We start from the raw sequence: 12,562 nt of genomic DNA, 5'->3' as shown, positions 1-12,562 counted from the left end.
CAGATGACTGGGCTTTAGCCGCTCAACACGAGAAGTTCGAGACCACTGAAAAGACTCTTGGCTCCGACTTAGGGTTGATGAGCGACTACTTTCACAAATGGAGAATGCTGCCCAACCCCACTAAAACAGAGGTGTCATGCTTCCACCTTTGTAACCAATCAGCGAAGAGAGAGCTTACCGTCAACTTCGAAGGAAAACGCCTCAACCATAACAACCACCCCAAATACTTAGGAGTCACACTGGACAGGACGCTCTCCTACAAGGAACACCTGATAAAGACCGCAAGCAAAATGAGAACAAGGACTAACATCATTCATAAATTGTGTGGTACCACCTGGGGCTCCTCAGCGGACACGCTCCGTATATCGGCAGTCGGTCTTGTCTACTCTGTGGCGGAATACTGCGCACCAGTGTGGATTAACAGCCCGCACACTGAGAGAATCGACACTGTACTGAACGACACAATGCGCATAATCAGCGGCACGATTAAGTCCACACCAATTGCTTGGCTGCCTTTCCTGAGCCACATACTGCCACCTGAAATTCGACGTAAAAACAGCCTTGTTAGGGAGTATCAGAAAATAAACAATAATACAGAGCTACCTATACACAATGAAATAGGCGATCTAGAGCGCAAACGACTGAAGTCGAGGAAACCAGCGCTAATCACCGCTAAAGAGCTGTTGGACTCAAATTTCAACGCAGCGAACGCCTGGCAACAAAGATGGAAGGAACAATGCCCATCGCACTTTCAAACTTTCCTTACTTCAGAGAAGGTTGCTGGATCTGACTTGCCTCGAAAAGTGTGGACTACATTGAACCGAATACGTGCTGGCCATGGCAGATGTGCTGACGCTCTTCATAAATGGGGATGGATAACCTCGCCAGAATGCGACTGCGGGGCCAATAATCAAACAGTGACTCACATAGTGAAAGATTGCCCAAACCGTGCCTACCAAGGACCTATCACTGATTTTATGACTGCAACAGAAGAGGCGATTGATTATATTAAAAATTTAGACATAAAATTGTAACATCAATATCTATATGCTCTGAGAACATATAATAGCATAGCACAATGTACGCCATACGATAAATAAATAAATACCCTCAATGTACTTAAGGTGACTCATCCCATTGGTGGTCCCTTTGTTCCGATAATAATCCTGCCCTTAGTGCTAGAGAACAGAAAAATGTATGGCGAACGTAAAAGGAAAACTTTTGCGTTCGCCCTTTTTTTTTAAATTTTTCTTGAGATCTTACTTGATTTTTGTCACCGTCGTTAGCACCCTCACTGTACTTAAGGTGTATCACCCTGTTGGTGTCCCGTTGCTGCGATTAAAGACCCAAAAATACATAGGGAACGTAAAAGGAAAACTTTTGTGTTCGCCCTTTTTTCACAGTTTTGTTGAGACCTTACTTGATACAATGTATTTAAGGTGACTTATCCTATTGGTGTTACGTTGTTGCGATAATAATCCTGTCCGTAGCACTAGATGAGCACTTCGAAGGAAGAAAGATAGATAACGAACGTAGTAGGCGTGCGAGTGCGAGTGCTAGTGCGAGTTGTCGTGCGAGTGGTCGTGCGGGTATGCGTGCTAGTGCGAGTTTAAGGACCTTGTCAACGGACTTTATTTTGATATAGTAAATACGCGATCGAGCAGTTTTTGTTACAATCTCACACTAACCATCTCATTGGACGACGACTCATTGTTATATTTTTATTCTTGTTTTTTCGCTAAACGCATTTACACGGTACGCCCTACGTAGCAGTCGTCAATTGAGAAATTTAGTCGTTTTGCCTTAGAGCTGGACTTTTCAGACCGACGAAGCGAGTGACGGTGATCGATTTATGTCAGTATTATTAATTTCAACCTGCTGACCTTCTGACTGTTGATTTCTCCTCGGTCTGCCCGGTAAACTTTCTCATGTCGATTATCATGTAAAGTTGCATTCCCTTCAATACGAACTATAGTTGAATTCGTATTAGCTTTAGAACCACGCAGCTACAATCTTCAGCCTAGTTAGCCGCCCGTTTTGTGTGTTACTTGCCAATGTTGTTTCAGGTCGCCACGACTACTACTCCGCCATCCCTCTGCAATAACACTTTTGCTAAGTGAGTGTTATCCACTTATTGAATTTGAAATGCTGCCCCAAGGCAATCATTCACAAGTGCAGTGAACCAATGCATTGGACCACTTGGTACATTTTATGACCACGGGGATGTAGCGCTCCAGGTTAGGCCAAGGCACAGCCAAAATGAAAGCGAGAGGAATTGCAAATTCGGAAATTTGTTGCTCGGTCTCCCGCAAAGAAAACTTTACTGATGAAGACATCCCGGAACATAAAGAAAAAAAATAAAAGTCCTTTTCGGGGACATATGTATATTTCTTTATTAAAAGAATTCGTTTTACATTTACCTACTACGCAGTACACTTTGGTAGAAAATATAGACCTTTTTGAAAAACAGTAACTGCAAGTGAAATAATAAAACGGTTCTTTTCAGAATCACAAAAACACATTACAAAGATAATTCGTTTATCGAGGATTATTCGCAACAAACAATTATTTTCATCACATTAAGGCAAAGTTAGAATGTGCTTTTGGTTTTTATTTTCTTTAGTGTTATAGTGATTATTAAAATGAAAATGAAAGAATCAAGTCAATTTTGCCTAACAAAACCACATGAAAATGGTAAACGTGCTTTAATAAAATCAAACTATTGGCGGTTCTATAATAAAATAATAAAAATACGAGTGAACCGTGTTTAACATTTCAATTTTTTTTTTAAATTGGCACCATTTATCGTAATAGATTGTAGTAGACAAATGATCTGTGTATGTCAAATACTTCACAATTGAATCAGAAATTCAAAAAATAAATTTGTATATATCAGAGACGTCACAATTGAATCAGAAATTCAAAACTTAAATTTGTGTATGTCAGATACGTCGCAATTGAATCAGAAATTCAAAACTTAAATTTATATATGTCAGATACGTCGCAATTGAATCAGAAATTCAAAACTTAAATTTGTGTACGTCAGATACGTCGCAATTGAATCAGAAATTCAAAACTTAAATTTGTGTACGTCAGATACGTCACAATTGAATCAGAAATTCAAAACTTAAATTTGTGTACGTCAGATACGTCACAATTGAATCAGAAATTCAAAACTTAAATTTGTGTACGTCAGATACGTCACAATTGAATCAGAAATACAAAACTTAAATTTGTGTACGTCAGATACGTCACAATTGAAACGGAAATTCAAAACTTAAATTTGTGTATGTCAGATACGTCACAATTGAAACGGAAATTCAAAACTTAAATTTTATATGTCAGATACGTTACAATTAAATCGGAAATTCAAAACTTAAATTTGTGTATGTCAGATACGTCACAATTGAATCAGAAATTCAAAACTTAAATATGTGTGGGTTATATACGTCACAATGGAATCAAAAATTCAAAACTTAAATTTATGTACTTCAGATACGTCACAATTGAATTAGAAATTCAAAACTTAAATGTATGCAATACATCTGATAATATTAACAGTGACTCAGCTTTAAAGATTCAGTTGCCAAACCTATCATAAATGTGTCATAAAGTTGTCAATTATTTTAAATAAATCATTGCGGTCATGGTAAAATTGCATTTAGGTACCTCTTACTGGGAAAATTGCATACGGCGATTATAACGAATCATGAAAGGTTAATAAAAACGTGTGCCCAACTGTTCTCACAGCTAAAATTATCGATGATTTTTAAGTTTATTCAATAACCAATACTTCAGATGCGACTATTTTGAGGATATGGTTGTCAAAACACTTTCGATTATGAAAAAAATTAACCAGCTACTTAGCATACCCAAGTATGAAAAAGTCAAAGTTACCTAAGTAGTATAAAAAGTATAAAAAAATTGAAATTGCAGTAAAATTTTAGACAAAAACAGCGCCCATTACTTAAAGATATTTTAAAAGGTCAAATTGTAAAATAAAAATTACTTAGATTTAGCTTAAACAATAGCGTAATATCATGTTCAATAACCTCTACTTTATTTCGTAAACTGACAATTTTGTTTTGTTTTATAAGTACACTGTATAGTGGGAACCACCTATATAGATAATTAACCAAAGTAAAAAAATTTATTCGCATTTTATATATTAATTTGATATCTGAGCCATGTTTACACTTGCATTTAAACCTCTCGCTTTATTTAGATAAATTTCGTCGCCGATGCCTCGGGTGATTTGGACAAATTCGCATTATAGCATTTGTGGTTTTCCCCGTCAGTCGAGCCTAGCCGAGTCTAGCCGACGACTACTCGTTTATTTCGCGGCGGCGGCGATAAGAAAATTCAATGAAATAATTAAATAGACTGCTCCGAAATATGCTAGATGTGGTGAATTCTAAAATAGACCCTCTTTTAATGTTTACAAATGTAGGCCTCAAAAATATTCTAAGAATAAGTTCCCTTCATAACTCCTTACAGTCGTAGTACTTCTTATTTTTTGGTATTGAACACCCATCACTTTAATTATTCTCAAATATTCGAATTGATTCTGCTAATTCCAAAGCCATTTGGCCAAATTATGCTCCATCATTTCGTTTTAAATTAAAATGTCCATAAGGTAATTTCTGATGTAGTACGTACTAGAGTACAAAGACGTTTCCACTTTATTAACACATGTTAAATCAGCAGCACTACACATAATCACTGAATAAAATAAGGCACCATAACCTCTACATACACTTTCCCAATCGCCACCGCTACGTATCGAGAGCGCGTTCCTACATCCGTTGAATGCGACGATTCTATCGACATCAATGATTCTGTGTTAGGAAGGTTTTTCCCATAAATAGAAAATTTTTAAATTTTAATAGTTTTCCTGGTATCGAACATGCCATGTTAGGACATTACTTTGGAACAATGACTTTGATCAGTCTATTGTAAGTAAAATACTAAAGATATATGTGAGGTACATTAGTTAATTTTTTAGTGGCATGACAATGGCAAGTCAACAAACTTGTATTAATTCAAGACAAAACTTTTCAGATGAAGTTTCGATATTCTTTAAGTGTTCTATAGATTACTCTAGACCTATAACATTTTGCAAACATTGTATTGATCACTACATAAATATTCTAACAGCTTACAATAATTTGTCACAGGTAAATAAATATAAATGTGTAATTTTGATAATATTTTACAGTTTTAGACTATCGAAAACGGCAGTCACTGCATCGATTACTTTATAAACTTAGACCGTCTTCAGATAGTGCAAACATTATATCACAATGCCCTAGACCTCTGGAGTGATGCCAAATGTTATAGTTAGTGTTTCGTCTTTTTCATATACCAATATAATTGAAAATTTGGATTTTAGAGTGTTATAAAACCATAAATGGCAGTCAAACAAACAATACATCTGATGAGTCTTTACTTTTTACTCAATATTACCAATACTACAATACTTGCGTGACAAACACAACTTCTGAAAATTTGTGTATAGATTGCATGAACTCTTATGTTAACCTTCAAAATTACTTCTTTGCAATTAGTAACGAAAATGAAAAAATTGGAGTTTGTATGGATATTGAAGATTTGGTAAAGTTTCTTATAGCTTTTATTTAATTTTTTTATAATACATTCTTTTGTAGATGAATGAAACATGGACATTTTGGGGCAGCAATTGTTGCAAATTTAGGAAGCATAATGAGTACATATTTGTCATTTCCTGTGTGATTATGTTTCTGCTCACCATTTCATTTTATGTGTTTGTCCCGTATTATGCCGAAATCAAATCTGCTACAATAATAAGACGTATGTCCTTACATTTCTTATTTCTTTGTCAGTAACTGTTTTTTTTTAGAGACCAGAATGTCAGGATCTTTAAAGATTTCAAATTCCACACAGTAGGAACAAATTAACTTTTGTAATTTTTTGTTAAATAAAACTAAACTCCTTGGGTTGAATCTATTTAATCTATTTTTCCTAAACAAAGAGTTAACTAAAGTAGAATTGTAGCAATTTTTCATCCTTTGGTTTCAATATAACTTGATCTTTCAAGTTGACAACCCAGCCAGGATGCAGACCATAAAATATTTGCCTTGGATCTTTCCTCTTGGTAAGCATACTATAATCTGGGTCCTTCTCAATTTCCGGAACATTATAACCATACTTCTGTCCTAAAATCAATCTTTCCTCAGATATCTTGTCAGGATCTGCTAAGTAACCTCTCTTAGCTGGATCTGCATAATATGCTACAGCATCTGAGGGTGGGATCATGCGCCGAGGTATTGGAATACCTAAAATAAGTATAAAATGCAATTGGTACAATAAATGACTAGAGTTTGTGCCTTCAAAGTTTTTCCTTTAAATAAGATGGTTTATGTACCTCTCTCAAAGAATTTTTTTGTGTTAATCATTGCGAACAGACTATGTGGATCATAATAGGCTGTGGTTATAACGCCGCCAGCTCTTTCAATTGCTGCAATTACAGTTTCGCTGGCCCATTGGACTTCAATATTTACTTTAGCCTGGAATAAATCGGCACCTTCATCAGTTAAGTTGACACCAAACTGATGTTCATCAGGTTTAATACTATAAAGACCAGTTCTCAACAGTGCTACTAGATCAATGGGTTTAGAAGTATCTATCCTGTTCAAGTCAATCATCTTCTGCAGATCAAACATTGTAAGCGGGGGATATTGCCGTCTCAAACTGACAAAATAATTCATAGTTAATTAAAGATTGTTATGAAGACACTAAGACACTTACTGCTGTCCTTTGTAGTAAGGCTCGTAGGAAAACCGCAAATAGAACGGATTATTCCCAGTCTCATAACCTAATCGCATATAGTTTTGTCTTTGTCCTGATCCTTTATTTCCAGCTCCATGCTTATCACCTCCGTGTTGACCGCGACCTCTTTTATTTTTCTGTAAATTTGATAGGGTATGAGACTCTGTCATGGAACTATTTATACCATATTCACCAGTTTAGATCCTGGATTGTCTCTAATATTTTTCAAGCATACGCGCGGTAACCAACGAAGCAAATTTAATGCCCTGTCGCCGGTATTTGTCATTATTACGAATTCTACCGTTAAGGGCATATATTTTTCTTGAATAAGTCAGCTTAATCCTTTTTCTTCTACTGCAATTGGCCAAGGTTCAAGGATTATTCGACCAAAACAAAAAATTATCGTCTTATGCAATTTACAAGACACTAGGCCACACTACTGCGATCATTCATTCATCATACCATATATCCATCACTTAGTTCATTTTTCTAGAACATTTAATGAGATGTAGGCACATTGGTTAAAAAGTGAGATCTTAAATCTCGCTTATGTGCATCTCGAATGGACCTTCTCAACAAACCTTTTCATAGTTGCTGCGCAAGTTGCCGTTTTATTGGCATAGGCAAGGCCTCTATGTCTTTAGTAGAAATATGAATACAGTAATTTTTGAAGCGAGCATGAAAAAAAATATTGATTATGCGTATGCGCTGTCATTTGACATCTCGTTTTCAACCAACAAAATTCAGCATCGTTCAACAACCAATACGACCGCTGAAACTTCGTAAATTCGACAGATTTCACTTTAAATATAGTATTTTTACTAAAAGATCTTTAAAAAATATCCGTAAGTCTTGTTAATTGATATGGTATAACGAGTTGCGTGGACTGTGCAGGTTAGTGGGTGAAATTTAGAAGTATGCGCTGAATGTGCTGGAAATTTGGAGGTTTTTGCAACAAGTAAATGACAGACTAAATTTGTTTAAAAATCCTATATTAGGAGACACTTAGACTAAATTTGTTTAAAAATCCTATATTAGGAGACACTTTATACAAAATATGAAAAATATATATAAAACCAGAATATCATAATTATGGCGACAGTTATAAACTAGTCATGGCAGGAGGCCTGGCATAAGCTTTAGGAATAAAGCCATATTTCCTCGTTTTGGGCGCGTAGGCCCAGAGCCATCCATCTACAGTCTGGTTGTTGAGATCTGCATAAATCCAATCCCCTCTACGTACAGTAAGATCGTCCGGCGCCTGTGCTTTATAATCATAGAGCATTACAAGTTCTGTACCGTGGTACCGGAGATCATCTCCACTTGAGGCGGTCAAAGTGTGAGTGTTGGTCTGGTTTGGAAAAGTGCCTACGCCCGTCTGGTTTGTTCCGTTCAAATGACCTTTTAAAAAAAGGTACATACTCGGGCATAAATTGTCATCTTATGGATTTCTTACCTTGTATTACGTTATCAGCGGGATAAACAAATCCGGAAGGTATAAATCCTTCTTGCCCGTCACTTCTTACAATCCAGTACCAATCTGGATCTTCTCTGTTTAAAACTGCAATTATAATAGAGACCAATTTGTATAATTTTTAAAATGGAAAATGTTTAACTGTTAATTCCATTGACTAATTTTTGTGGAAAAAATAGCAAATAAAAATGTACAATTTTATAGGCGTGGGTGATTTTGTTTTTGTTCACCTGGAATGGTATAGCATTTCATTATCACTTCGGGTAAATAAACATATGAGTAAACATGAAAACCGTTTACAATCACCATACTTTTAACCCCAATGGCTTTCTTCAACAATGTCAAAGGACAATAAATTAATTTGTCCATGGAGGAATCAGTGGCCTATCCTTCTGAGGTTACAATTAAATGTTCAATTCTTAAAAAGGGTGGTATCACTTTCTTAATAAAATAAGAATCGAAAATATAATAATCAAAAAACTCCAGTTTGTTAAATTGCTTGTACCAGAAACTGTAGCAAGTGCCTCTTTCGCCCATATTATAATTATGGGCTATTTTTATTGACACAATAATGAAAAACATTTCTAATGATTAAAATAAAAAAGGCACCAAAACTTCAAAAAATATTGATTGTTGTTAAAGAACTTTGTAATAAGCACTCTAAGGAACATTAAGTTTACCTGTAACAAACTCTCCCCTCTCTACAGACACATCATTTTCATCCCTTGCTATAAATGTGTACAAAACAATATATCTCCCAGAAGGGTCTTTAGAGAAAGGAATCATGTCTGGTTCGGATTGGATGCTGACCGGCGATGCTGCTCCAGTACCATGTTTTGCCTTTCCTAAGGAATCACAGTCACTAGTATCCACCCCCGGCAAGTCGCAGTCATGGTTAGTGTCGGAACTGTTCCCTGATGTGAGATGGGCATCGCGGGGCAATTTTTTTTTCACCGCCATCTCTGCTAGATGGTTATTGTAGGGGGTGCAATATGAAAAGGGTATGAATCCCTCTTGTCTTGTGTCAGGCGCTATCACGTACACCCAGTCGTTTTCTCGATATAAAATGTTGACGATCTAAACACACTTTTGCAATAAACATAAACGAATCGGAAGTAGATGGTTAATACTGACTTGTCCGCGCTTTACTTCGAGTTCGTCGTCCACGCAGGGGGTAAAGTCGTGAAGGACAACCATTTTACTGTCTGGAGACAGCCCATGCTCCTTTTCTATTCCAACTCGAACGAGAGTTTCAATGCTGGCGGAACCGGTAATCCTACCCATGCCCGGCGTGACTCCATTGCTACTTCTACTCAGTTCTTTTTCCAAATCAACGCTGGAAACTTGTGGAAAAACATGGTCGCAGGATGACAACACACTTACTCATTATCTTAGCTAGCAAATAGTCTTCCACTAGATCTTTGCAACAGTTAAGTTGCTAGACAACTTAATTGATGTTTAGCAAGGTAAATAATAAAACTATCTAGGTACAGGTTACAGGTCAAAAATAACCGAAAGGATTTTTTTACTCCAAACATAAAATACTGTCAGGTTCATAAGCTTCGAAATCGCTTAAAATAAAAATACGGTTAAAACCGATTCAATTACTGCAATTTTTGAGTGACCTAAATATTAAATACACATAAAAAGCTCACCCTTTTTTTTCTTGCCGCGTCTGATACGCACTGGGCATAGAAATGCCATTTCTATCACAAATATTCACATAATTTCTAAAAATGTATATTCACTGTGTTCTGGCGAGTGTTTTAGTCATGTTCCCGACAAATGTGCACCAAGTACCTTCACTGCTTGCGATAATACATGCCGCCGATAGAAATAAAAACCGAAGAAAGTTCGATGACAGATGACACTGTTCCCACGATTCGCTCCTTCCCTGCCACCGATGCTGGCTGGACCAGTTTTTCAACCGCGCCAAATTTGAATATCTTCGAGTTCCTCGTTTTTCCTCATTAATCGATTTCATACAAGGAATATATACGGATTGTCCCTTGTGCAATCTTGCGTGATATGTTACCGACACTGTATTCTCTGGAGGTACCTACATGACTCAACACAACGCAAGGTTAAAATGAACGAACTTTTAAAGTATTAAAAAATAGTTTAGTTAGTTTGGTGAAATTTTGACGAAACTCACTTCACGATACTTTCAGAATACAAAACAGTCCTCAGGTTAAAAATTGTGTTACTATATTTATTACAAAAACTAGATTTGCATCAATTAGTCACTTATTACTTTAAAATTGTCTTTTATACCACTTTCTCGAATGAGCAGTCTCTCTGAAGGCTTCAGCAGTATGAGGTGGATATCCCATCGTCGTTGATAACGATCTTCTATAGTTTTCTATTCTACGCTACAATTACCAATAAGTCTTCTGGAAATCGATGTAGGTGGATGTGGAGTGAACTTTTATACCCGTGTTACAACCGAAAATATTAAAATTTTAAAGCATGGTTTCCACCTATTCTATACAATTCTCTGCTTTATGATCACCAAGAAAATTTTGCACTAGCTAAACAAAGGAACATCAAGCGTTAGGTTCAGTGTCGTCCATTAAAGTTGAACAAGTTGCCTTTTTGAGTACCAGTTGTTAGTTTTCCGTGCTCGGTAAATTCACGTGATAAGTACCCAAAACAATTACCATCTCCATTTCAAGAGTTCACAGATTGCTTCATCAGCCCCAGCTGAAATTCAACGCCGCAAGTAAGATTTTTCTCTCGAAACCAAAGCTTCTTCGTTTTCATTAAATCATGACAATTTTTTTTAACCCAGTGCTGATTTCTAGCTCTACTGGCTCAGATATACAAAAAACACGAATATTTTGTATAGTCCAAGGAGAAGTTTACCATAAAGTGCATATTTATTTTTTTATTTTGGTTCTTTGACAGAACTGATAACAAGTATCTCAAAAACTAGAGAAATTCGTTTTTAATCAACTCAAAATGCGACGATGACATTTCCGAAATGTGATATTCAGTGTTTAATGCGTTTAATACCTTCAGTTCGATAGCTTAATTACCAAAGACTTTTATGCAATAGATTGTATTTTCGTGTTGTGGCAACTTTCTGTCCCTATCGATTTACAAACAATCCAACAGATCATTACAAAATTGCATTGCCAAAACAAACAGAACTCGATTAGTTAAGCACAAATTCCCCGTTTGGAAATACTCCCGCCTCAATAGTTTCTTTTTATAGATATTATTAGTGTCAATAACATTTCCCAATACAGTACTCGTTGATACTATATACCCGGGTTTTTTACCGCACACCATATGCGTCATAGTTACGTTTCGGGGAGCTGCGAGCATAGCTTTTCTTGACCGTAGTTATTGCTATGTAGATATTTGTGCATATTATTGTGTGTATTGTTGTACAAGTTAATTATGTTATTTTATTTATTACTTCCTTTAAAAACTGACGATCTCCATGAAACAAACAAATACAAAATAATGTTTATTCATATTTTTTATTTCGTCAGCGTGTCCTAATAATTATTGCCAAAATAATGAAATATAGTAGAAAACAAAACAAAACAACATTTAAACTGTTAAGACTATATTTACTTACAAATACTACTACTTTCTGAAAATTATTAAATATCTAAGCCTATGAGCAACTTAGGTAGTTGTGGATTACATGAAGTGGATCAACAATTTATCCATAACCTTTAGTCAGTAAAGTCTTGGACAAAGTCAACTTTAGCATAGCCATTTTTACACTAAAAGTCCAATATATACCTTATTTTAAAAACAAATGCAAGGTACAAACAAGCTAAAAATAAACATTAAAGTAAATTAGTTAGGTATTATATACCAAACAAAATAGGAAAAAAAAAGAAAAGTAATCTCTGTATTAATTATATTTATTTTATTTATATTTATAATTAATAATAAATCATATACAAATCGGCATATCTTTAAAAAAAAAAATCTGCTGAGCCCGTGGCAAAAAGCAGTACCTGGGTTGTTTGACTTTTATGAAAACCAAAGCTTGTCCGTAAGTTGCCGAAGTGCTTTTTGCGAAGTTGGTCAATTCGATAGTTTTCAGCTTGGATGAGGCATTTTTTAGGCAGTATTTTGTCAAAATATATACTGAAAAACGAGTTGAATGTGTGAACAAAATAATACATAATATTTTCTTTGTTTCATAATTACAATTTAATTATTAATTATAATTTAAACATGTTCATATTATTCTTACTTCCATCTAAGTTTTTAATTTTTTAGAATAATTAATATCTCAATTATCAGCCCATCTGC

General features: G+C 35.4%; 3 protein-coding genes across 4 annotated transcripts; 1 reads left to right on the top strand and 2 right to left on the bottom strand.

Moving 5' to 3' along the window:
• The first annotated feature begins 4,753 nt into the window (after positions 1–4,753).
• LOC132696870 (osteopetrosis-associated transmembrane protein 1) lies at positions 4,754–5,998 on the top strand. Its single transcript, XM_060661962.1, has 6 exons — positions 4,754–4,955; positions 5,006–5,177; positions 5,225–5,339; positions 5,393–5,613; positions 5,667–5,829; positions 5,879–5,998. The coding sequence occupies exons 1-6, from the start codon at positions 4,912–4,914 to the stop codon at positions 5,923–5,925; spliced, it is 762 nt and encodes a 253-aa protein (XP_060517945.1). The 5' UTR covers positions 4,754–4,911; the 3' UTR covers positions 5,926–5,998.
• Positions 5,999–6,012: 14 nt separating this feature from the next.
• Positions 6,013–7,133, bottom strand: LOC132696869 (large ribosomal subunit protein uL15m). The gene is made up of 4 exons (XM_060661961.1): positions 7,001–7,133; positions 6,787–6,944; positions 6,404–6,729; positions 6,013–6,314 (listed from the first exon to the last, which is right to left on the bottom strand). Exons 1-4 carry the CDS (start codon positions 7,118–7,120, stop codon positions 6,013–6,015), a joined length of 906 nt encoding a protein of 301 aa, XP_060517944.1. The 5' UTR covers positions 7,121–7,133.
• LOC132696868 (SH3 domain-containing protein Dlish) lies at positions 7,001–10,247 on the bottom strand. 2 transcript variants are annotated; one of them, XR_009618091.1, is made up of 6 exons: positions 9,937–10,247; positions 9,416–9,624; positions 8,962–9,358; positions 8,264–8,368; positions 7,389–8,208; positions 7,001–7,296 (listed from the first exon to the last, which is right to left on the bottom strand). XR_009618091.1 is itself a non-coding variant. In XM_060661960.1 (5 exons), exons 1-5 carry the CDS (start codon positions 9,983–9,985, stop codon positions 7,910–7,912), a joined length of 1,059 nt encoding a protein of 352 aa, XP_060517943.1. In that variant the 5' UTR covers positions 9,986–10,247; the 3' UTR covers positions 7,001–7,909. The 2 variants fall into 2 exon arrangements, 1 of the variants encoding a protein (XP_060517943.1); XM_060661960.1 differs by having other exon boundaries at positions 7,001–8,208.
• Between the last annotated feature and the right edge of the window lie 2,315 nt (positions 10,248–12,562).

This window comes from Cylas formicarius, unplaced genomic scaffold, assembly GCF_029955315.1.
Source record: "Cylas formicarius isolate icCylForm1 unplaced genomic scaffold, icCylForm1.1 PGA_scaffold_1__22_contigs__length_36826433, whole genome shotgun sequence".
Classification (NCBI taxonomy): domain Eukaryota; kingdom Metazoa; phylum Arthropoda; class Insecta; order Coleoptera; family Brentidae; genus Cylas; species Cylas formicarius.
This window is presented reverse-complemented; position numbering and strand designations above follow the sequence as displayed.

Coding starts and splice junctions, on each gene's coding strand:
- LOC132696870 (XM_060661962.1), top strand. CDS start 4,912: ATGTTAGGACATTACTTTGGAACAATGACTTTGATCAGTCTATT. Junction 5,340..5,392: donor GAGTGATGCCAAATGTTATA/GTTAGTGTTTCG, acceptor TTTGGATTTTAG/AGTGTTATAAAACCATAAAT. Junction 5,614..5,666: donor GTATGGATATTGAAGATTTG/GTAAAGTTTCTT, acceptor ATTCTTTTGTAG/ATGAATGAAACATGGACATT.
- LOC132696869 (XM_060661961.1), bottom strand. CDS start 7,120: ATGCCCTTAACGGTAGAATTCGTAATAATGACAAATACCGGCGACAGG. Junction 6,945..7,000: donor ACAATCCAGGATCTAAACTG/GTGAATATGGTA, acceptor TCAAATTTACAG/AAAAATAAAAGAGGTCGCGG. Junction 6,730..6,786: donor CCTTACTACAAAGGACAGCA/GTAAGTGTCTTA, acceptor TTATTTTGTCAG/TTTGAGACGGCAATATCCCC.
- LOC132696868 (XM_060661960.1), bottom strand. CDS start 9,985: ATGGCATTTCTATGCCCAGTGCGTATCAGACGCGGCAAGAAAAAAAAG. Junction 9,625..9,936: donor ACGCGGCAAGAAAAAAAAGG/GTGAGCTTTTTA, acceptor TTTTTCCACAAG/TTTCCAGCGTTGATTTGGAA. Junction 8,369..8,961: donor GAGGGGAGAGTTTGTTACAG/GTAAACTTAATG, acceptor TTATAATTGCAG/TTTTAAACAGAGAAGATCCA.